Source organism: Crotalus tigris, unplaced genomic scaffold (genome assembly GCF_016545835.1).
Source record: "Crotalus tigris isolate CLP2741 ecotype Arizona unplaced genomic scaffold, ASM1654583v1 scf7180000019298.7629538967:1458412, whole genome shotgun sequence".
Taxonomy (NCBI): domain Eukaryota; kingdom Metazoa; phylum Chordata; class Lepidosauria; order Squamata; family Viperidae; genus Crotalus; species Crotalus tigris.
Window position 1 is genome coordinate 150,315 of NW_024097474.1, and position 24,159 is coordinate 174,473.

General features: G+C 39.7%; 1 protein-coding gene across 1 annotated transcript in view; it reads right to left on the reverse strand.

The window, feature by feature from the left end:
• Nucleotides 1-3,953: 3,953 nt before the first annotated feature.
• The window catches only part of LOC120316204, a 49,479-nt gene continuing 29,273 nt past the window's right edge, over nt 3,954-24,159 (reverse strand). Inside the window, exon 3 of the mRNA XM_039361526.1 lies at nt 3,954-5,390. Coding sequence (XP_039217460.1) covers nt 4,930-5,390 — 461 coding nt within the window. The 3' untranslated portion in view covers nt 3,954-4,929. The remainder of the gene's footprint in view (nt 5,391-24,159) is intronic.

Sequence of the window (24,159 nt, forward strand, 5' to 3'; positions counted from 1 at the left end):
TTCTTCAAAGAACTTTGAGGCATTGTTTACCTTAAAGAATCTTTATTTGAGAAGCATAGCATCGGCACTAACACAGTCGAAGCCAAAAACTGGATTCCCCTCCCCTGAACACATAATATCAAAGCACAATTCCCTCCTCCAATTAACTGTCATAAATCACATTTTCCAATTAGTTTGAAATGCAGGCTTCCCCTCCAGTTCTCCAGCCGCCAATTCTTATCATCTCTTATTTCAATAACCTTGGTTCTCACACTAGGTTCAGTATTGTTATGTCTAGCTAAACTCTCATGCAGATTCCTGCCCCCAGTATCATCTAACTCTAGCTCTAACTCCAAGAGTAAAACATAAAAAGAAAATGGTCACACCTCCATCTGTTGTCAAAGCAAAAACATCCAATGTTAGCAGGGTTGACAGATGTGTTATTGCTGGAAATAATTTTCAGTGGTATGTTAACCTGTCACGGGAGCAGTGGGGAAAAACCTACCCTACAAATGCCGGTGATACAATAAATATCTGAGTTTTTACTTTCCTGGATCGTTGCTTAAATTAAATTTCCCTTACTAAAAAAAATGGGTAATTTTCTCAATTATTCATGCTACATCTAAGAGCCTGAATTAACACCACGCCAATAAAAAGAGCAAAGTAATTTTAAACAGGAGTCTTTTAGCTATTTTAAGTCCAAGCAATTTGACTGCACTATTGCAAAAAAAAAAAAAAAGTTCTTTGGATCAGGGTTTCCAAATCCTTGAAAATAGCATTTTTTTCCCTTAAAAGGTTGGCATTGCTTCAATTTAGAGCAGCGTCCCCAACTTTGGTGATCCAGCGTGGGGGAGGAAAGGGACGGTTTTGCATGAGGGGCAGGCACGCACGTGTGCACAGCTTCATTTGTGTGAGCGGGCAGTGCCCGCCAATCACGTGAGCAGAGATGCACCCACACTCACACTCACCCACACTGGTGCTGCCTGGCTCTAAATGGGCCACAGCCCAGTGGTTGGGGGCCCCTGATTTAGAGCATTCAAGGAAGGAAGGAAGGAAGGGGGGAGGGAGGGAGGGAGGGAGGGAGGAAGATAGCAATAGCATTAGAGTTATATATCGCTTCACAGTGCTTTACAGCCCTCTCTATGCGGTTTACAGAGTCTGCATATGGGCCCTCAACAATCCAGGTCCTTATTTTATCAACCTCAGAAGGATAGAAGGCTGAGTCGACCTTAAGCTGGTCAGGATCGAACTGCTGGTGGTGGGCAGAGTCAACCTGCAATGCTGCATTCTAGTCAATTCGTGCCTGGCTGAGGACTTCTGGGAGTTGAAGTCCACAAGTCATAAAAGGGCCACGTTTGAAGACCCCTGCCTTTGATTGTCTCACTTGTGGAATAACATTTTTTTCTGATACTATTTCCCTCAAAAAAAACCTTCCCGTTTTCTCATCCTTGTGACATTTCTTGTCAGAAACTACAGCGCCCGTGCTTGTGCGGCCTACAATGTCTTTGCAAAGAACATTACCATTCATTTCTCTGTTGGAGGAAAGTGTACGCTATTTATATAAGCAAGGAAAATCAAGCTGGGTCTTTTTTATTAATAGAAATTGTAAATCAGCCAAGAAAGGATTAAGATCGGCTTTGCCGCTAAAATCTTGCGAACTTGGCAACTCTCCAACAGGAGGAAGCAAAAACTGGGAAATAAAAACAAGACAAAACAATCGCTTGGATCGGTGAATGTTGGCAGGCCGCAAATGGAGCTAGGAGGAAAGGAATTGCACGGAATTAACTGAAGCCAAAAACTACATTTCTATATATATATATATTGTCCCAAACACATCGCATTTCTCTCGTCTGCTCTTTCTTCCTCAGTTATACAGTAAGTTGTGTGCTTTGTGCGCACTGCAGTGCGGGAAGAGGCAGTACACCGATCTGACGCTGCCTTTTCAAAGACCATCTGAGCAACAATTACATTTTGAGAAATGATTAAACCCAGAAGGTAAGGGAGTGTAATCCTGTTGTAAATTCGAGGACTGCCTGTACAAGGAAAAGAAAAATGAAAGCAAAAATGAAGAGAAAGGGAGGAGATTTTGAGTGATACGTAATCATAGTTAGAATTTATCCACTGAAATCCTTGGGTTTCAATTACGTAGTTATGACTAAACCTTGTTCTGAAATGGTATAGGGTTTCCTGCCTGAGCAGGGGGTTGGATTAGATGACCTCCAAGGTTCCTTCCAATATTATTATTATTAATCATCGCATTTGGCATTTTTGTCTACCTATCAAGTCTTTCCCAAGGACCTGGGATAGGCAGATGTGGATGTTTGATGGTATTACAGGTATCGTCGCAGGATGGAAGCAATTCCTAGTTAGGCCGCCTTTTGCAATTGACTAATAGCAAATTTGTCAATGCCAATGGTGTTCAAGTGGTGCTCCAGTTGTTTTGGGATTGCACCCAAGGAGCCTATTACTATTGATACTACTACTACTACTACTACTACTTATGGATCATCGCACAGTCAGCCAGATGTTCAGACTGGATTTGGCATTTTGTCTACCTATCGAGTCCTTACCCAGGACCTGGGATAGGCAGATGTGGATGTTTGATGTTATTGCAGATATCGTCGCAGGATGGAAGCAGTTCCTAGTAAGGCCGCCTTTTGCAATTGACTAATAGCGAATTTGTCAATGCCAATGGTGTTCTATTATTATTATTATTATTATTATTATTATTATTATTATTATTATTATTATTATTATGGATCATCGCACAATCAGCCAGATGTTCAGACTGGATTTGGCTATCGAATCCTTACCAATTATTATTATTATTATGGAACATCGCACAGTCAGCTAGATGTTCAGACTGGATTTGGCATTTTGTTGTTGTTGTTATTATTATTGTTGTTGTTGTTGTTGTTCTGACATCTTTAATGAGGTGTGACTTAAGCATGAGACAATGCTGATTTGTTTATTTTCTAGGACTTGCAGGGTTCCAATTAGATGAGGGATATTTCAGATATTGATGATTTGATTCCACAACACCATGGGTTTTTTTTTTTACAACATTTACATCATTACTAGGCCAATGATTATTGAATTGGTCAAGACTGTAAAAGTGTGGTTTTAAACCTGTAAGTTGAACTCACAAAATAAGGCTACAAAATCTCAATATCCTGAAAATATTTCAACACTCATGTCACCAATAAACTCTTCCAAGTCTGATCGGCTGAACTAAATTGTTGAAGATACAACAGTGTTGCAAACAAAGGCATGAAACAATAGAATTAAGAAAAACAAACTGTATATATATTTTTTTAAAAAAAAAACCTCAATGGACAGCAATATTTCACTTGTCTCTGCAAATTCTTAATTTATAATAAAACCTGCTGCTGGATTGTTTTGTATCATTCTGATGTTCATATGTTGTGAAATGTATAATGTATGCCACTATCTTATTAAGGATAATTTAGTATCTTTACGAATTTACTATCAATTGTCAGAAATACTAGTTTCTTTGCCAGATAACAGTTGTGCACTCATGGTGAGATTTTAACACAACAATTCTGAATGTTACAAGACTCTTTTTTTCCTAATGTTGAATTTACCTTGAACATTTTAATTAAAATTCAAACTCATAATGCAAGCATTATTCATTTCGTCTATAACATGTTATTTACAATATGGTAGCAAAACAGAGTGAGTCAAATCTTCTTAAAATGTACTTGAAGGTTCAAACAGCAATCAATTAAATAATCATGAAGGTTTAATAGTAGGTCCCTTTCAACCAATACATTAAGATCATGTTTATTTTTGTTTTTCCAACATTGCTGATTAACATGAAAACAGAAGATTTTCAGATCATCAAATCAGTTTCACAATCCGCTGAGATATATGTATATGTATATATATATATATATATATATATATATATATATATATATATATATATATATATATATATATATATATGCATTTCACAGAAATAACCCTGGCAAACAGTAATTAGATGCACGTCGGGTGTGATCGTTGAACAATATCAGGCATATTTACATCATCCTTACAAAACAAACACACATCCATACACAAATCCTCCTAAGGTTCAATTCCAAAGGCATGTTACAGTTATCATCTTGGCAACGAACAAAATATTTATCCCAGCAGCACGCAACCTTTTGCTTTCTTGTGTGAGCTACTTGTTCCTATTGTGCTCATGCAAAATGGAAGCTTCCTTCATTGTGTTAACTTTTAAGAATGTGTTTGCACCAAATTCTACCCCTGTATCCTCAGACCAGAGGTGGGGAACCATGGCCATGTTGTGACTTGTGGACTTCAACTCCCAGAATTCTTGGCTGGCTCAGGAATTCTGGGAGTTGAAGTCCACAAGTCATAAGGGGGACCATAGTTCCCACCTCTGCCTTAAAACCTGAGTCTTACCTATTAAAATGGTGGGCTCAGGAATTCTGGGAGTTGAAGTCCACAAGTCATAAGGGGGGGCCATAGTTCCCCACCTCTGCCTTAAAACCTGAGTCTTACCTATTAAAATGATGGGCTCAGGAATTCTGGGAGTTGAAGTCCACAAGTCATAAAGGGGGCTGTAGTTCCCCATCCCTTCCTTAGACCCATCCTTTTGTGCTCTGGAAATTTATATCACTGCTATTATGTGTATAAAATGGTGAGCGATCTGATGATATATTTATTCCATGGATGAGAAGGCTGAAGCCCCATATGTCTTGACCATGCATTTGTTAACTATTATAAAAGGATCTAGGTTTTATTTTTAATTCATTGTTATCCTTTAAAAAAGAAAGAAAAATAGTCCACTCATGTCCTATCCAACATCCAGTTCACAGAAAGAAAGAAGCTGCAGAACTCCGAGGAGTAGACCCACAAGAAACCGGCAATGAAATAGACACCTAACGCACCACGGACAGGATACTCAATACCGAAAAACTATAGCCCGTATTTTTGTAACAATTCAGATTGCCAGGGACGTTTTCTTTCCGGAAAATCATCAGGGATGTGGATTTTTTTAAAATCCTGGATGCATTTTTCCATCTCCTCTTCAACGCTGAGCTTCTCGCAGATCTTTTTCTTGGAAAGATTTATTTCTCGGGACTTACTCATGAGAGTCTGGAAAAGTTCGCTGTTTCGACGCTTATCTGGTGGAGGCATTTTCTGAACCGGAGCCTTCTTCGATGGGCGATCCAATGTCAGAGTATTGGGCTGGTGGCCTATAGACTGCTGGGTGCTGGTAGCATTCTCTTGAGGCGTGCCAGCTTCAGAATGACTCTCGCAACTGGAGGTGGACAATTCGTTGCAAGAAGTTCCACTCTCGCTTCCTTTGTCCGTCACCTTTTCGTGTTTCCCATCTTTGTGTTCTTGTTTAGGAGACACAGTTCTCTGGGGCGGTCCTAATAAACAAAAGGGTTCGGATTAATAGGAGACACAACCAATTCGCAAACATTTTCAATATTTTTTTTAAAAAAAAACTATAAAAGGTCAGATGCTCGGAGGAAGGGCCCCCAAAGATCTTACTTTATCGCTAGGGTTCTGTAAGAGAAGGAATGGCAGAATCCGGGGGTGGAGTCAAAAGAGGGATCAGCCTAGAGCAGTGCTGGCAAACCTTTTAGACACCGAGTGCCCAAATTGCAACCCAAAACTCACTTATGTATCGCCGGGTGCCGGGTGGGCGTGGCCCACTTGGCGGGTGCAGCTACTGTGGGTGTGGCAGACTGGGTGGGCGTGGCCACTGGACGGGTGTGGCTGCAGTAGTCATGGCAGACTGGGTGGGCATGATTCGGGTGGGCGTGGCCACCTCGATGTTGCTTATGGGGAGGGACACCTGCCGGACAGGGCAGGGTTGGTGGGGATCCAGGGGGTCTCTGGCGGGTTGGATGGTGGGCTCCCCAATGGTGGCTCCAGGCTGGCTGGCCTTAGCCAGTGATGACGAACTTTTAGAGACCACATGTGCTGGGGTGATGGCGCGTGCCCACGGAGAGGGCTCCGTGTGCTGCCTCTGGCACGCGTGCCCTAGGTTCGCCACCACTGGCCTAGAGTTCCTACGTAGCCCTAAGTGGATTGTGGATTTTTTGTAATGTTATTTTATTTTTTTATTTTATTCTAATTTTATTTTACTTTATTATTTTACTTATTTTATTTTATTCTAATTTTATTTTTTATTTTATTTATTATTGTATTTATTTTATTTTATTATATTATTTTATTCTAATTTTATTTTATTTTATTTTACTTTATTATTATTTTACTTATTTTATTTTATTCTAATTTTATTTTATTTTTATTTTACTTATTATTTTATTATTTATTTTATTTTATTTTTTGTTTTATTTATTTTATTTTATTCTAATGTTATTTTATTTTTTATTTTATTCTAATTTTATTTTACTTTATTATTTTACTTATTTTATTTTATTCTAATTTTATTTTACTTTATTATTTTACTTATTTTATTTTATTCTAATTATATTTTATTTTTTATTTTATTTTTATTTTATTTTTTTATTGAAATTTTTATAAACATTTTACAGTAAAATCCCTCCCCACCTCTCTCCCTCCCCCCTCCCACTAACCCTCCCCTTCCCAGAGCTGAATAGAGCTAAAAAAAAAAAACATAAAAAATTAAATGAACATACAACTGTACATAAACCCTAAAAAGTTATTAAACCCCTTTAACTCCATTACAATAAAATCAACAAATCTAAACATAACAACTATATACAATAAGTTATTCAAAAGCTAAATAATACTTTCTAATCCCATATTTGTTCTGAACAAAATTTACCCATCTTTTCCATACAGAGTTATATCTCTCTTGTGAATGGTCTTTCAGATAAGCCGATATTTTTGCCATTTCTGATTAATAAGAAACTTTAAGAAACCATTCCTCTAAGGTAGGCAAGAAGTCTTTTCTCCAATATTGCCCAATCAATAACCTTGCTGCCGTAATAAAATTCAACATTAAAATAATCTCTTTACCATCACAATCTTCAATAATACCTAACAAAAATAATTGTGGTGTGAATTTTATCTTTCTATTAAAAATTTTTTGAATATTCCACCAAATCTTGATCCAAAAAGCCTTTATATTTATTTTTTATTTTATTTATTATTGTTTTTATTTTATTTTATTATTTTATTTTATTCTAATTTTATTTTATTGTATTATTGCATTTTTAATTATTTTTGTTTTTTATTATATTTTATTATTTTATTTTATTATTTTAATTTATTTTATTAATTTATTTTATTATTTTATTTATTTATTTATTTATTTTATTATTTTATTATTTTATTTTATTTTATTTTCCAGACTTGCCTGGGGATTCAGTCCAGGATCATTCCTAACCACAACAATATTTTATTTTCAAAAGCTGCTCCTATGTTCCAATTGATATAAACCCCTTTCTTAACTAGGATGTCTGCTCCTTACAGTTATATACATTTTTCAGACCCCAGTAACTAATGCCATATGTGACTGATTATGGAAGGGACAATGCACACTTGGTTTCTTAAACATGTGCCAGAACAGGCTGGATTGCATAGACGTTTCCCAAAATTGAACCACCAAATGTGTATTTTATTCCTCCATAGATTATAACGTTTGCATCCTTCTTGGTTCACATCCATCTACTGCCAGAAATGTTCCTATGACCACACAAAACCAACAAGCACAGTTGCTGGAATTGGATATGTCTAGCTTAATGAAAAAAGGGACTAGGAGTGACATGATAGCAGTCTTCCAATATCTCAGGGGTTGACATTAAACAGAGGGGGTCAGCCTCTTCTCCAAAGCGCCTGAAGGCAAGACAAGAAGCAATGGATGGAAATTGATCAAGGAGAGAAGCAACCTGGAACTAAGGAGAAACTTCCTGACAGTGAGAACAATTAACCAGGGGAATGGTTTGCTTCCAGAAGTAGTGAATCCTCCAACACTGGAAGTTTTCAAGAAGAGACTGGACAACCATTTGTCTGAAATGGTATAAGGTTTCCCGCCCGAGCAGGGGGCTGGACTAGAAGACCTCCAAGGTCCCTTCCAACTCTGCCATTCTGTTTTTCTGTAGAATTCTTCTGTTAATCAAAACAGATTGCACTGCGATTACTACGACTCCAACCGTGCCAGGCAAATATGCCCAAAAGATAAGAAGCAGTAACTGCCTTTATGGCAATTTTTTAAAAAAGAAAAAAGGCAGCCCTAATTCACTTTGCCTTATTTTTTCCTCCCACTTGGATAAGCACAATGAAAATCTAGCCTGCAGAAAAATAAAATTAGCTTCCCAGATCGCTACCGAGAGACCGGCAGAGCAGTATCCACCCTACTGCTCAACTGCATAATTATAAGCAGCCATTTGGACTTAATGGGATTTTCATTCAGGAAAATATTCCTTCTTCCCTTCAGAATGTTTGTTTCAAAACAGACTCTGAGTTTCCGCTTTTAGCAAGATAAGCACCATAAAACGACTGAAGGAAGACTGAAATGTCACAGACAGACATCCATCTGCTCTTCCTTTCTGTAAAACGTTCAGGGTTATTTGTATTGTTTCGAGGGGAAATCCAGAAAAAACGAAAACAATTAGAAATACTTGCCAGAAAGCAAGCGGATCACCACCCAGACTGCTCCTTTCACAAGTGCACATGGTCATGAAAGTTTCGCTGTACCAAACTAGCAATCTACAGGTATGTCCTCAACTTAAAACAGCTTGCTTAGTGACTTATGACTATTTTCCACACTTATGACCGTTGCACAATGGTGGGATTCAGCCAGTTCACACCACTTCGGCAGAACCGGTAGCTAATTTTTTTGTTGCCCAGGCCCAGAATGGACTTCCAGAAGCGGCATCCACACAGAGAACCGGTTGTTCCCCTATTTGAATCCTACCGCTGCCATTGCATCACGTGACTTACATTCGGATGCTTGACAACTGACTCACATTTACGACGGTGGCAATGTCCTGTTGCAACCTTCTGCCAAGCAAAGCCAATGGGGAAATCAGATTCAGTTAACAACCGTGTTCCGAATTCAACAACTTAACAAATGTGGCAAGAAAAGTCGTCAAACGGCGCAAAGCTCCCTGAAACAAATTTCTCACTTAGCAACATAAATTCTGGGGTCCACGGTGGTCGTAAATTCAGGACTACCTTTCGTTCTTCAAGGAACGAACCCATAGGAAGGCCAGCGTCCTGTTTTTCAAATTTGAGAAGGAAACGAAGCCTGTTCCAAGCCATTATATCTTAATCTTAGCCACTTAAAAGATGTTTGGACTTCAACTCCCAGAATTCTGTTGGCTGAGGAATTCTGGGAGTTGAAGTCCACGCGGCTTCAAGTCGTCACGGTTGAGAAAAACTGTTCTGTAACACTAATTATGTTGAGAATAAGTGAGGAGAGGTCAAGAATAGAATTTTGCTTCGGATCTCCAGAACCTAAAAGATCATTTGAAAAGATAATTAAGCATTTGGAGAAAATTAATGTGAAGGAATGGAATGGCAGATCTATGAGTGTGTCTAACAACGAAAGACAGAGCGGTGGGTGAATCTAACAAATACATCTTAATATTCTCTACAACTTTCTCTACAACTCCATAAAAAGCCTCGGTATAAACAATGACTCTACTTTTTCTTCTCGTATGTTATAATCAAGACGGTCTGCTTAGCCATTTCAAGGGGTTGTTTCATTAGATACGAAAGAATTAGTAGCCCTGCTGGACACATTTGGGGGCCCGTGCATTCACTTTAATCAAAGTTTGCGTTTTTATCCAATACAGAAAGACCTTCCTAGATTGTATTTTATTAGCTTCAGCAACAGCTGTGGCTGTCATCAGCAAAACTCAACGCAGCTTCTTTAAACTCTAATAAACAAAGACATAGCCCAGTGTTTCCCAAACTTGACAATTTTAAGGCATGAGGACTTCAACTCCCAGAATTCCACAGCCAGCAATGCTGGCTGTGGAATTCTGGGAGTTGAAGTCCACATGCCTTAAAATTGTCAAGTTTGGGAAACACTGACATAGCCTAATAAAAATCATTTTCAAGTTTCAGTTCTCAGGCCCGAGAACAACCTGTCTGTCCAAGCAGCAGATAGCTCTGAATTGTTTTGGATAGCACAATTAAATATCATAAGCAAAAGAAGCCAATTACGATTTACCAGGTTTTTACGCTGCTTAAAAGGAATTCTAGTTAGTCCTCAATGTATGAGCCCAAAATCTCTGTTAAGTGAGTTTTGTCCCATTTTACAACTTCTCTTGCCGCCGTTAAAGGAATCCTTGCATTTGTTAAGCTAGTAACCCGGTTGTTAAGTGACTCTGGGTTTCCCATTGACTTTGCTTGTCGTAAAAGGGGATCATTTGACCCCGGGATGCTGTGACCGTCATAAATGTGAGTCAGTTGCTGCAGCCTAAATGTTGGAGATGTGGATGTTTGGATGCTACTTATTATCATATCTGGTGGTCATGTAAAAATATAAAAGCTTTTTGGATTAAGATATGGTGGAATATTCAAAGAACTTTTAGAAGAAGGATAAAATTTACCCCACAATTGTTTTTGTTAGGTATTGTTTCTGATTGTGATAGTAAAGAGACTATATTGATGTTAAATTTAATCACAGCGGCCAGGTTGTTAGTAGGGCAATGTTGGAAGAAGGAATCTTTGCCTACTTTGCAAGAGTGGTTTCTTAAAGTTTCTTATTTGGCAGAAATGGCAAAGATTTCAGCTTTCTTGAAACATCAACCGCAAGAGAAGTACCTCCTGGTATGGAAAAAATGGATAGATTTTATACAATATAAGTTGGATATAAAAAATATTATTTAGTTTTTGAATAATTTATATTTAAAATTTAAGATATTTCATAGACATTTTTTTATTTTTTTTATTTTTCTTTTCTTATTTGATTTTTTTCTTTTTCTGTTTCTTTCTTTCTTCTTGTATTTTTTTATATATTGTTGTTAACTATTTTATAATTTGTTTAATGAATGTATTTAGATTTGCTTATGGTTCATATGTATTTTAAGATTTTTTTAAAAAAATTTTTTAATTAAGCCTGTATTCAGCTCTGGGAAGGTCGGGAGAGGGTAGGGGAGGGGTGGGAGGGTTTGGGGACGGGAATTTTTTTTGTAAAACTTAAAAATTTTCAATAAAAAAAAAATGTGAGTCAGTTGCCAAGCGTCTTAATTTGGATCACGTGACCATGAGGATGCTGCAATGGTCGTAAGTATGAAAAACAGTCATAAGTCACTATTTTCAGCACCGTTGTAACTTTGAACGGTCACTAAATGAGCTGTCGTGACGCCAGGACTATCTGTATAAAGAAGTAAAAGAAAAGAAAAATAATCAAGGAGAGAAGCAACCTGGAACTAAGGAGGAATTTCCTGACAGTTAGAACAATTAACCAGTGGAACCACCTGCCTCCAGAAGCGGTGAATGCTCCAACACTGGAGGTTTTTAAGAAGAGACTGGACAGCCATTTGTCCGAAATGGTGTAGGGTTACCTGCCTGAGCAGGGGGTTGGACTAGATGACCTAGGTCCAAGGTCATCTAGTCCAAGGTCCCTTCCTGTTGCAGAACAGGTAAACAGAGCAATGTGGAATTTGGGCCCCCAAAGCAACAATCAGCGCAGAGAAGGAAAGGTTGACGTAATGTGGTTCTATCAACCAGCCACGATCAGCTTTTCCGTTTTAAATTAAAACACGATGTGAACTTCATCCCATTTGCCCACATTCTCTCCCGCTTATTAAAACCAAAATTCATAGCCCATTTTATCACTCGGCGTGTTCTTCTTCGGTTTCCACCTTACTAAAAGCTTGTACATTTTCGCAATTAACACGTTCATCGTTTGTACATCATTCATTTCCAGATTCTGCCTTACATTGCTCAAGTCCCATTGTTCTTTTACCTGTATTAGATCTTTCTCTTAATTGTGCCTATGAAAATCATTGGAAAGGAAAGTTCTTCCACGGTTCTTGTTCTCTTGACTTCACCTTACGTTCTCCCCTTTCCTTTATTAATAAATCTTGATATGTTGCCCATTTCTATCTGCTGGTTTTTTTTCTCTCTGTCTCTATCCTCTGAAATCCTCTTCTGAAGGTTTAATACAAATATTAAAAAGCAGTGGAAGGTGGAAGGGAATAAAAGAGAGCCCTGAAGAACCATTGGCATAATTGCTAGGAGAGGAATAATTGACCAGGAAGAGTAGAGCATTCTATAATAACAACAACAACAACAACAATTGTCGATAAGAAAGACAAAAAAGTCTGGATAGTGGACGTGGCAGTGCCTGGAGACAGCAGAATAGAAGAGAAAGAGCTGGAGAAGATCACAAAATACAAAGACCTACAAATAGGAATAGAAAGACTGTGGCAAAAGGAAGCAAGGGTAGTACCAATAGTCATAGGCGCCTTGGGTGCAATCCCAAAACAACTGGAGCACCACTTGAACACAATCGGCATTGACAAATTTGCCATTAGTCAACTGCAAAAGGCGGCCTTACTAGGAACTGCTTCCATCCTGCGACGATACCTGTAATACCATCAAACATCCACATCTGCCTATCCCAGGTCCTGGGTAAGGACTCGATAGGTAGACAAAATGCCAAATCCAGTCTGAACATCTGGCTGACTGTGCGATGATCCATAATAATAATAATAATAAAGTTGGAAGGGACCTTGGAGGTCATCTAGTCCAACCCCCTGCTCAGGCAGGAAACCCTACACCATTTCAGACAAATGACTGTCCAGTCTCTTCTTAAAAACTTCCAGTGTTGGAGCATTCACCGCTTCTGGAGGCAGGTTGTTCCACTGGTCAATTGTTCTCACTGTCAGGAAGTTTCTCCTTAGTTCTAGGTTGCTTCTCTCCTTGATGGGTTTTCATCCGTTGCTTCTTGTCCTGCCTTCAGGGGCTTTGGAGAATAGCTTGACTCCCTCTTCTTTGGTGCAGCCCCTGCGATACTGGAAGACTGCTATCGTGTCCCCCCCTCGTCCTTCTCTTTATTAAACTAGACATACCCAATTCCAGCAACCGTTCTTTGTATGTTTTAGCCTCCAGACCTCTAATGTTCACTAAATTCCCTTACACAAAATTCAGACACCATTTGCACAACAGAGGGTGACATTATTACACAGAGTCCTTAAAAGGCAGACCGGCTAACATTTCTTATTTTACAGGGCTGTGTGTTTACCAGAAACCACGTCTCTCTCGCACACAAATACATTAAACAAACAAACAAAAAAATCTTGCCAAAGTGATTAAGAAAGCAAGGATAATGAGATGAAGAACAGAGCCTAATTGGTCATGAAATGTCAATATTTCAATAAATGTGCACCGGAAGTTTAGTAGACTTAATTAGCCTTTCTCTCCTTCCATTCCTCCTTGCAAGCTTATACATCAAGAAAAAGACAAATTGCTCACTGTTACAAAACATTCATTTTCTGATTTATCAAAAGTAAGACAAATGCAGGGAACAATATGTTTCGGGGAGATACAGAAAACATATTCAAACAGCTCGGCTTCATAGGCTAACGCCATTTAAAGACTAGCTACAGGTGATCTTTCTTATTTCAATTTGCAATCTATTCCCAGAGTTCAGCATTGTGTTGTGCATGAAATGTTGGCATTAATCTATAGTCTCACGTTAAGACACCGTTAGCAAATTGATTTGGTATTGAAACGAGATTCAAATGCAAGGAACAAATTGCTCTTATTGAACCAATGCCAGCCCACCCGTTCCTGCTAAACTGGAATTAAGAAACTGAAAAAAACATGACTATGTGAAGCATTAAAGAGAAGGAATCTTGCAATAGTGGCGAATATCTGTATCTCTAATGGCAGAAAGTGAAGAGGAACTAAAGAGCCTCTTGATGCGGGTGAAGAAGGAGAGTGCAAAAGCTGGCTTGAAACTCAACATTAAGAAAACCAAGATCGTGGCATCCGGCTCACTCAATTCCTGGCAAATAGATGGGGAAGTAATGGAGGTAGTGACAGATTTTATCTTCCTGGGCTCCAAGATCACCGCAGATGGGGACTGCAGCCAAGAAATTAAAAGACGCTTGCTCCTGGGGAGGAAAGCTATGGCAAATCTAGACAGCATACTAAAAAGCAGAGACATCACCCTGCCAACAAAAGTGCGTATAGTCAAGGCCATGGTTTTCCCAGTTGCAATGTATGGCTGTGAAAGTTGGACCATAAGAAAGGCTGAGCGCCAAAGAATGGAGGCCTTTGAACTCTGGTGCTGGAGAAGACTCCTGCGAGTCCCTTGGACTGCAAGGTGATCCAACCGGTCAGTCCTAGAGGAGATCAACCCCGACTGCTCTTTAGAAGGCCAGATCCTGAAGTTGAAACTCAAGTACTTTGGCCACCTAATGAGAAGGAAGGACTCCCTGGAGAAGAGCCTGATGCTGGGAAAGATGGAGGGCAAGAGAAGAAGGAGACGACAGAGAATGAGGTGGCTGGATGGAGTCACTGAAGCAGTAGGCATGAGCTTAGATAGACTCCAGAAGATGGTAGAGGACAGGAAGGCCTGGAGGAATGTTGTCCATGGGGTCATGATGGGTCGGACATGACTTCACAACTAACAACAACAACAATCTGTAGCTCAGGTGTAGGATGGGGGTGAAGTGTGTTCTCCGAGTTTGTGGGTTGGTTTCCGAACATTTTGCTACCAGGCTGGGTAACATCTTCAGCGAAATTTAAGGAATGGCAGTGTTGATGTTCTTCTGTTCATAAGGGCTTCAGCTGTGTTATAGACTGGCGCAACCCTCTCTCAACAGAGGGAGGGAGGGAAGGATACAAGATCATCTATCTCCAGTCTACAATACAGTCCTTCCAGCAGTTCCAAGAAGGCTCCACACCCATTTGCACAACTCAGGTGACCCTGAGGACACAGACAAGACCTCCAAGTGGCCTCAACGACTCTCTAAAAGAAGGCAAATGATCAGCTGTCTGCCAGGAGTATAAATCCTGCCACTCCCCACCCTCCAGTCAGAGCTGAAGAAGCTTCTGGGATAAGAAGCGAAAGGTCTTCAGAGAAAAAAAACAAGAAAGTGCAGTTGCCTCCTGAAAAAGCACCTTTGAGGTTCAATTTAATTATTTAAAATAATTTTAAAAAAATATTTTAATTTCTGTCATTCCCATTTCATTCTGCCCCTCCTTTGGCAGACTTTTGTTAACGATTCTATTCCACCATTTCTTCAATAGTAATGTAGCTCTTCTCCCACGATGAGTTGGCCACAACGAGTTGGCCTTTGCAAATTGGCTGTGCCCAGTTGGCCACTCAATCTACTCCAGGTTCCTCTGAGTATCAATTGTCTTCTTCTTCCTAGATTGCGAAACACTTGTCTTCAGAATATAGTTTAAGACATATTAAGAAATCTGTAGGCGGATATATGAAACTGAGTAAACTTATCAATTGATTTTAAAAAAGCATCTGAGAATGTTTACACCAAGTAATCGGCTGTAAAATACCCACTGCAAATTGCCTGGGGGATGCTTCAAATTAACAACAGTAAGCCCCATGCATTTCAAATGCTCAAAATAATACACATGTATTCATTTAATAATCCTCTTTACAATAATGTTGTAATGTTGTCTAATAATGTAGCTTAATTCTCAGATTGCAAATGAAGGGCTCCTGATTAAGACACAATGCGGGGACTGGCGTTTATATGCCTAGATATTATAAATATGGGATAATTACATCCAGGATATAAAACCACTATCAAGAAGATTAATGAGGTTTGTTGCAAACATCAGCCCATAAAAATAAGCATTATTACATTAAGTATCTAATTCTATTAGTAAATTATTTCTTGGCTTCTTGAAATGATATGAACATGTGCAGACTTACCAAAGATATTTCTTTGCAGTTTCTGTGTCTGATCATGTAAATATCATTGAATGATGTGTACAGAGGACTTTTTGAAAAGTTAACCGTTTGAAGAAAATATGATTTACAATCCTGAGTTGTAGGCATGACAAAGCAAGACAAGAAGCTGGCGTTTACTTCCAGTTTGACTGCTGAAAAATTTTGTAAAACTTTGCTTAAAAATGGCGATTAAAGTTACAACTTGTATAATAAGAGAGATAATCTGGGGGGGGGGATACATTCCCCCATTTAATCCATCCGTTTAACCATAAAAGTTCCTGAAAGTCCAAACAGCATCTGCTTCTATGACAGCCAAGTATTTTTAGCAGAACGGATCAACAGAAAAAAGGGATCTTGATTGTAGAAACAGCTGACAGACAAAAGCTCATGGACATGGACATTCCTTTACATTTCCAAAGGCAAATAGATGAATTACTGGGGGGGGGGCATGATTTCAAGATAGATTTTTTTTTAATCTATAGAAAACAACATTGATTATAGATGCTTAATTGCAAGGCAGGAAACAAGTTTTCCTGTGAACAGTGAAACTCAGCAAGAGAAGAAACAGATGGCCTGCAATGGAATATTTCATTCCTTGAAAAGAAATTAAAATATACAATCTCACAGCCTGCATTTAGGATAGGATAGGATAGGATAGGATAGGATAGGATAGGATAGGATAGGACAGGATAGGATAGGATAGGATAGGACAGGAAGATAATATAATATAGGATGGGATGGGATGGGATAGGATAGGATAGGACAGGACAGGATAGGATAGGATAGGATAGGAAGATAATATAATATAGGATAGGGTAGGGTAGGATAGGATAGGATAGGATAGGATAGGACAGGACAGGACAGGATAGGATAGGATAGGATAGGATAGGATAAGACAAGGCAAGACAGGATAAGATGAGATGGGATGGGATGGGATTGGAAGGGATGGGATGGGATGGAATGGAATGGGATGGGATAAGGTGAGACGAGACGAGACGAGACGAGACGAGAAGATAAGATAAGATAAGATAAGATAAGATAAGATAAGATAAGGTAAGGTAAGGTAAGGTAAGATAAGATGATAAGATAAGATAAGATAAGATAAGATGTTAAGTTAAGTTAAACTAAGCTAAGCTAAGCTAAGCTAAGCTAAGCTAAGCTAAGATAAGATAAGATAAGATAAGATAAGATAAGATAAGATAAGATAAGATAAGATGGGACAAGGCTGAAAGGACTGTGTTGTAGACTGGAGATAGATAGTGCTGTATCCCTCTGTCACTCCCTCCATTTCTTCCCCATCTATTTGCCAAGAATTGAGAGGACCGGATGCCATGATCTTGGTTTTCTTAATGCTGAGTTTCAAGCTAACTTTTGCACTCTCCTTCTTCACCCGCATCAAGAGGCTCTTTAGTTCCTCATCTGCACATCTTAGGTTGTTGATATTTCTCCCGGCAATCTTAATTCCAACTTTTGATTCATCTAGCCCTGCCTTTCTCATGATGTGCTCTGCATAGAAGTTAAATAGGCAGGGCGACAGTATACAGCCTTGCTGGACTCCTTTCCCAATTTTGAACCAATCAGTGCTTCCGTGTCCAGTTCTCACTGTTGCTTCTTGACCCGCATATAGGTTCCTCAAGAGACAAATAAGATGGTCTGGTACTCCCATCTCTTTAAGAACTTGCCACAATTTGTTGTGATCTACACAATCAAAGGCTTTAGCGTAGTCAATGAAGCAGAAGAAGATATTTTTCTGGAACTCCCTAGCTTTCTCCATGATCCAGCGTACGTCGGCAATTTGATCTCTACTTCCTCTGCCTCTTCAAAGTCCTAAATGATAGATTCAACAATTCTTCTGTAGAACTGTATCAGTAGATCCTTGGGCAATCTGAGCTTTCTGAATTCATGCAGGAAGATGTTTCATGCCCATTTTGTCACTAACCACCCACCCATCTACCCGTTTCAGTGCAGATGTGAAGAGGTGATATTTTCTTTCTCCCAAATGAAGAAGAAAGATCAATTGCATTTCTAAAGATAACATCAACGTCCTTAACTATGCAAGTAGCTGAAGGTTTTTTTTTGGGGGGGGGGTCTTAATTAAAAAACGTTTCATCAGTGAGAGTCGCACAAAACTCACAATATTGTATGTGTTCCATCCCCTGCCCATTTTATCTCTCCTCGGGGCTTGTTCCAATATACAGCCGAGCACATTTTGTGCTCTTAGGAAAAATGTGTCCAGTGGGAACTGGATCTTTTGAGCATTCTGGAATGAAATGATTAGTAAGAAAAAAGGGTTGCAAAAGGATAAGAGTCAAAAAGTGAGAAAAATAGAACAACATTTGCCACAGGGGAGAATATATGCAGCTCAGAGTTGAACTGTGAGAGCATTAAAGACACCACAAAAGAGTCTTTTAATCTTTATGACTTTATATTAAAAGTTTTCAGCTAGTCTTCATTTAGCGACTGTCTGGTTTATTAAAGGCAATAAAGATCATAAAATGGAAGAAAACATGCCTCTAAGAGTTAAGAATGGGGGAAAGTGATTATTTGGAAGAGATATACACACAGACGTATTTGTGTGTTTGTGTACGTGTATTAACATGCAACCAAATGGTAGGATTCTATAATCCATAGGGGTTTTTTTAATATTAAACTTTCTCTTTCTTACCAACTAATTTTTTTTACCTCTGCTTGAAAATGCCTGTGCTTTTCCAAGCAGAAAAATTCAAACTAAAAGAAAGAAAATCATAAATCACTAAAATCATAACATTCATTTCCTGGTTTATTTTGGCCGGCTTTTTCCTTCCTTCTTCGTCTCTCTTTGTTTAGAAGATCTCCTATTCCCCCCAACATAGACTCATTTAGCCCAAATGTTTGCTCGCCGTGTTATTTCTATGTTTTGGAGGTTACCAATTACGTATGTGGCTATTTTGCTTGGAAAATACAGCAAATATAACATACTCGTGGCTGGTTTTTTTATTATTATTATTATCCTTCATAATTCAGAGTTTTATATCTATGAATCACCAACGGGAACCCTTTAAGGTAGTGGTTCTCAACCTTTTTAATGCCGCGACCCCCAACCGGTCGTAAGTCAAGGACTACTCAACTGGTCGTAAGTCGAGGACTACTCAACTGGTGCAGCACCGTTTGCAGAATGGGACTTTTGGCGGGCTCAGCAGGGCAGAGACAGCCTGGACAATTCCTATTGGCTTTTGAAAGCCAATAGAATTAGACTCTATTCAAGAGAGTCTATTCTATTGGCTTTCAAAAGCCAATAGAATAAAAGGGAGTAGCACAGCTAAGGAAAAGGGGGAAAAAATGGCAGACTGTGTTGTTTGGCGACCCCCGTGAAATGGTCGTCCGACCCCAAATGGGGTCCCAACCCACAGGTTGAGAACCACTGCTTTAAGGTAAAAGTTAACAGTAAGCAGCAGAGGCGGTAAGATTTGCCAGTTCCTAAATCAATGTTTTTCCCTACGAAATTTGATAGATGGGTTATAGAACTGCCATGCTAAATTCTAAAATCAAAGTCTGCAGTAATTGTATTCCAGCAACAGTAACGACAGATAAAGCAGATTTCTTTAGCCAGTGAATGAGCTTAAGTATGTTCTCATTTGATCTCTTCTTCTAAACCACCAAGGCAATATAAATGGACTCTTTTACTCCTTTCTCATAACTGCCTTTGGGATTGAAAAAGCTCAGCTATCCCCCAGAGCCACCAATGAATTTTGCAGATGAAGGGAGCCACCCAGCCAAAGTTCAAGATCAGGGCTGTAAAGATTTCAATACACTGTCAACACGTTCTCACCATCTACCAAATTCTCCCTCCGGTAACAGAATTCAAAATAGAATTTTCGAAAGGCTAACTAACCCCTATTTGGTAAACCGTGCTAAACTGTCATTTAGAATATTGAATGTGTTCCCCCCCCCTTGCCGTGTCCTTGTGGCTTATCACAAGCCTGTCGTTGGCATATCGCATTGATATACAAGCCATCATGAACCCTGTTGGCTCAACTGAAACCTAAGATTAATCAAGGAGAGAAGCAACCTAGAACTAAGGAGAAACTTCCTGACAGTTAGAACAATTAACCAGTGGAACAACCTGCCTCCAGAAGCTGTGAATGCTCCAACACTGGAGGTTTTTAAGAACAGACTGGACAGCCACTTGTCCGAATTGGTATAGGGTTTCCTGCCTGAGCAGGGGGTTGGACTAGAAGATCTCCAAGGTCCCTTCCAACTTTATTATTATTATTATTGCAATTCCCCTTTCACTTATCTGAGAGTAAGCCCCCTTAAATTCAGTGGGCCTATCTTTGAGTGGCTAAATTCAAGGCTCCAGGATGTGATCCATACTAATTCAGCTCAATATATTAGCTGTCTATCACACTATACAAGGCTAAGGGGATTTAACAGAATAACTGAGTTGGATGGGACATTGGAGATCTTCTAGTCCACCCCCCTGCTCAGGCAGGAGCCCTTGTATCATTTCAGACAAATGCTTGTCCAATCTCTTCTTAAAAACCTCCAGTGATGGAGCATCTACAATTTCTGAAGACAAGTCGTTCCACTAATTGTTCTCACTGTGAAGAAATTTCTCCTTAGTTCTAAATTGCTTCTCTCCTTGATGAGTGTCCATCCGTTGCTTCTCATCCTGCCTTCAAGTGCTTTGGAGAATAGCTTGACTCCCTCTTCTTTGGGGCAGCCCCTGAGATATTGGAAGACTGCTATTTATTTCTTTTAAATCAATCCATCCATCCATCCATCTTTATTTACTATTTATTTATTTAAATAAAGAAATCAACATTTTACTTAAGGCCTTAAAACAGCAGCCCCCAAACCTTTGGGGGCCAGGGACTGGTTCCACAGAGAACGTGGATTGGGGGGGGGGGTTACCTGCTGCCTGCTAAGTGAATCTAACTTCCCTATTGTCGTTGCTGGTCAGAAGGTCACCAAAGGGGAGAAAAAACATGACCCTGGGACGTTGCGGTCATCATAAGTACGTACAAAATATTTTTTTTAATGAACGGATTTATTTATTTCATGGGGTCGCGATGGGTCGGACACGACCTCGCAATTAACAACAACAACGACGACATTTATTACAGGTATTTTTATGGGGCCCAGCTTGAGAGGACATCTGAAATGCATGAAAGTAAAAAAACAAAATGGGATCAAAATCTAAGACATGAAACACTGTCGGTATTTGGCAAGTGAGATGCTCGTGGCTACCCAACGTCAGAGCCCAACTCTCAAAAGTTGGAGCGTTGACTAATGGGAACCAAGAGAGATTTCTTGAGAGTCCCATCTGCGCATAAAGGGAGTGATTGGCAAGGAAATGACGATTCCAGGAGGGTATCTTAGATCAGGGGTCCCCAACCCCTGGTCTGTGGACCGGCACCGGGCCATGGCATGCCAGCAACCGGGTCGCTCAAACAAGCAAAGCCCCATCCATGGTGTTGTGTCTGGAGCTTGCAAAAGCAGGCTCGGGACGTTGCAATGGTCCTGGGCAATCCAAAAGCTGCCCGGGACCAGACAGAGCGGCGTCAGCCTTGTGCGCATGCGCAAGGCGTGAAAACGCTCTGCTACTGTTGCTTGTCATTGTATGGGTGATGGCCATAAAAAGGGGCCTGCAAGCTTTTTGTTTTTGTTCGCGTGTGTGTGGTTAAAGAATAAAGAGCTGTTAAACTTCACTGTGTTTATTCATCATTCGCAAGCAAACGGAGTCCTTAGCACACGGGATGCAGGCAACATGCAAAACCACACACCCTCCGGTCTGTGGAAAAAACTTTCTCCATGGAACAGGTCCCTGGTGCCCAAAAGGTTGATCCTATTTGATTTTTTACTTCATACATTACAGATGTCATCTCCAGCTGGACCACATAAAAATACCCGTAATAAATAAATCCATTAATTTAGAAAAAAAATATTTCGTATTTCATCAGATCAAGAAAAAGATCTTTTATTTTTCCTGAGTATAATGCTCTTTCTGGTATTATACAAAGCAGGCCATGGATCCAGAATATTTAAAAATTTTTTTAAAAAATACAGTATAATTGTCTTACACAATCCATTCCTGATTAGCTGACAAAGCTTAGCTTGTTGAAATGGGTGGGAATCCAGATCTCAGGATTCTTGTATATCAGTGGTGGTGAACCTATGGCACGGGTGTCAGAGGCAGCACTCAGAGCCCTCTCTGTGGGCACGTGCGCCATCGCCCCAGTCCTAGGCCTTCAGCTGGGTTTTTATAAAACCTTTTCGCTTTAGGCCTCCGCCCCCATCTGCAAAAAAAAAAAAAGGTTCAATCAGTCAATTTCAACTTCTCGCGGGAAAAAAAGATCTTGCAAAGTTGGAATTGATTGATTGAACTTTTTAGTCCCACCCAGTCTGCCGTTACCACTGCAGCCACGCCCACTCAATTGGCGACACCCACTCAATTGGACACACCCAGCCAATGGGCCACACCCACCAGGCACTTGATGATGCATAAGTGGGTTTTGGGTTGCTGTTTGGGCACTCAGTCTCTAAAAGGTTCGCCATCACTGTTGTATATATTGCAAAGTGAAGCTACTGTGTGATCTTCTGAAATATGCTGCCTTATCAATTTTCTGCAGAATTATTTATAGCAATGATATAACGTTACTTTGCTCCAAAAAATCTAAAGCCCAGCAAATTGTCAATTTGCTAGAAACTTTTTCATATTATCAGCAGATCATCAGCTGCTCTAATTCCAAACCCCAACGCAAGCGAACAGCTTTTTTTTAAAAAAAAAATGCATTTTACAGAACTCTCTGCAAAATTAACTTATACTATATCTCAAAACCAATATTCTTTCCTTAGCTATGAGATCAATATTTACACATCCCACCATAAACTCCATTTGCTTTTAGATTTGTGACACATATTACATTTTGATTTGCTGTTCATACCATTAAAAAGCAGGCAATTTCGACTTGTCATCTGCCATGCATTTTTAAACAGCGACCTAGGAAATAAACCTCAGTAATAAAAAAAATCTAGGGAGAATATTCTCCTTGACTTTTCTACCTGAATGGAACACTGTTCAATTTCCTAGCCAAGCTTTTTAAAAATTTATACCAGCGAGTGCAAAACACTCTTTGCCATGCAAAATGGAAGGGGTTTTTTTTTTGCTTTTCTCCTTATTTCCTTTGTATCTTAATATCCTGATCAGTCCTTTTTCTCATCGTTAAATACGTTTACATGATCTTTTAATCCAATTACTGACATTCGGCTTCGTATTTCTTTCGTGTTATTTGTGGAAAGGATCAGCAGCTGAGTGACCTTGGACCAAATGCAGAGACACAGAGCTGGAAGTGTTAAAAATGTGCAGACAATGTCACATTTCTGATGACAAGACTTGCAAGCGGGGCGTTTTCCATGCCTTAGTTCAAACCCTTTCCTCGTTTTTTCTGACGATTAATTGCTCATCAAGACTTTGTGGGCTCCTGCTTTTTACTGGATTTTAATTCATATTTATTGGAACCATCGCTGGCCCCATAAAAGTTGGCCTAGTCCACGTTTGGTGAACGGGTATTTTAAATTCTCAGTTAAGGTGATGAAAGTGGGGAAAATGAAGAAGTCAATGGAGGAGAATATTTGTAGCTCAGGGCTGAAATGAGGGGTCCTTGGTGCTCTCTGAGCTTGGCGGTTTTCTTGAAGACGTTTCATGACCCAACTAGGTAACATCATCAGAAGGGAGTGTGGTTTGTAGAGAGGAGGAGGAGGAAGAGGAGGAGGAGGAGGAGGAGGAGGAGGAGAAGGAGAAGGAGAAGGAGAAGGAGAAGGAGAAGGAGAAGGAGAAGGAGAAGAAGAACTGTGGGGTCCTTGGTGCTCTCTGAGCTTGGTGGTTTTCTTGAAGACGTTTCATGACCCAATTAGGTAACATCATCAGTGCTAGAAGGGAGGAGGAGGAGGAGGAGGAGGAAGAGGATGATTATTGTGGGGTCCTTGGTGCTCTCTAAGCTTGGTGGTTTTCTTGCAGATGTTTCATGACCCAACTAAGTAACATCATCAGTGCTACAAGGGAGTGGAGTTTGTGGAACAGAGGAGGAGGATGGGATAGGATGGGATGGGAGGGGATGGGAGGGGAGGGGAGGAGAGGAGAGGAGATAAGATAAGATGATAAGATAACATAAGATGATGAGATAAGATGAGATGAGATGAGATGAGATGAGATGAGATGAGATGAGATGAGATGTGATGTGATGAGATAAATGACTATCCTTCCACTCCCACCATCCAGTCAGAGCTGAATAAACTTCCTGGATGAGAAGCGAAACATCTTCAAAGAAAAACAA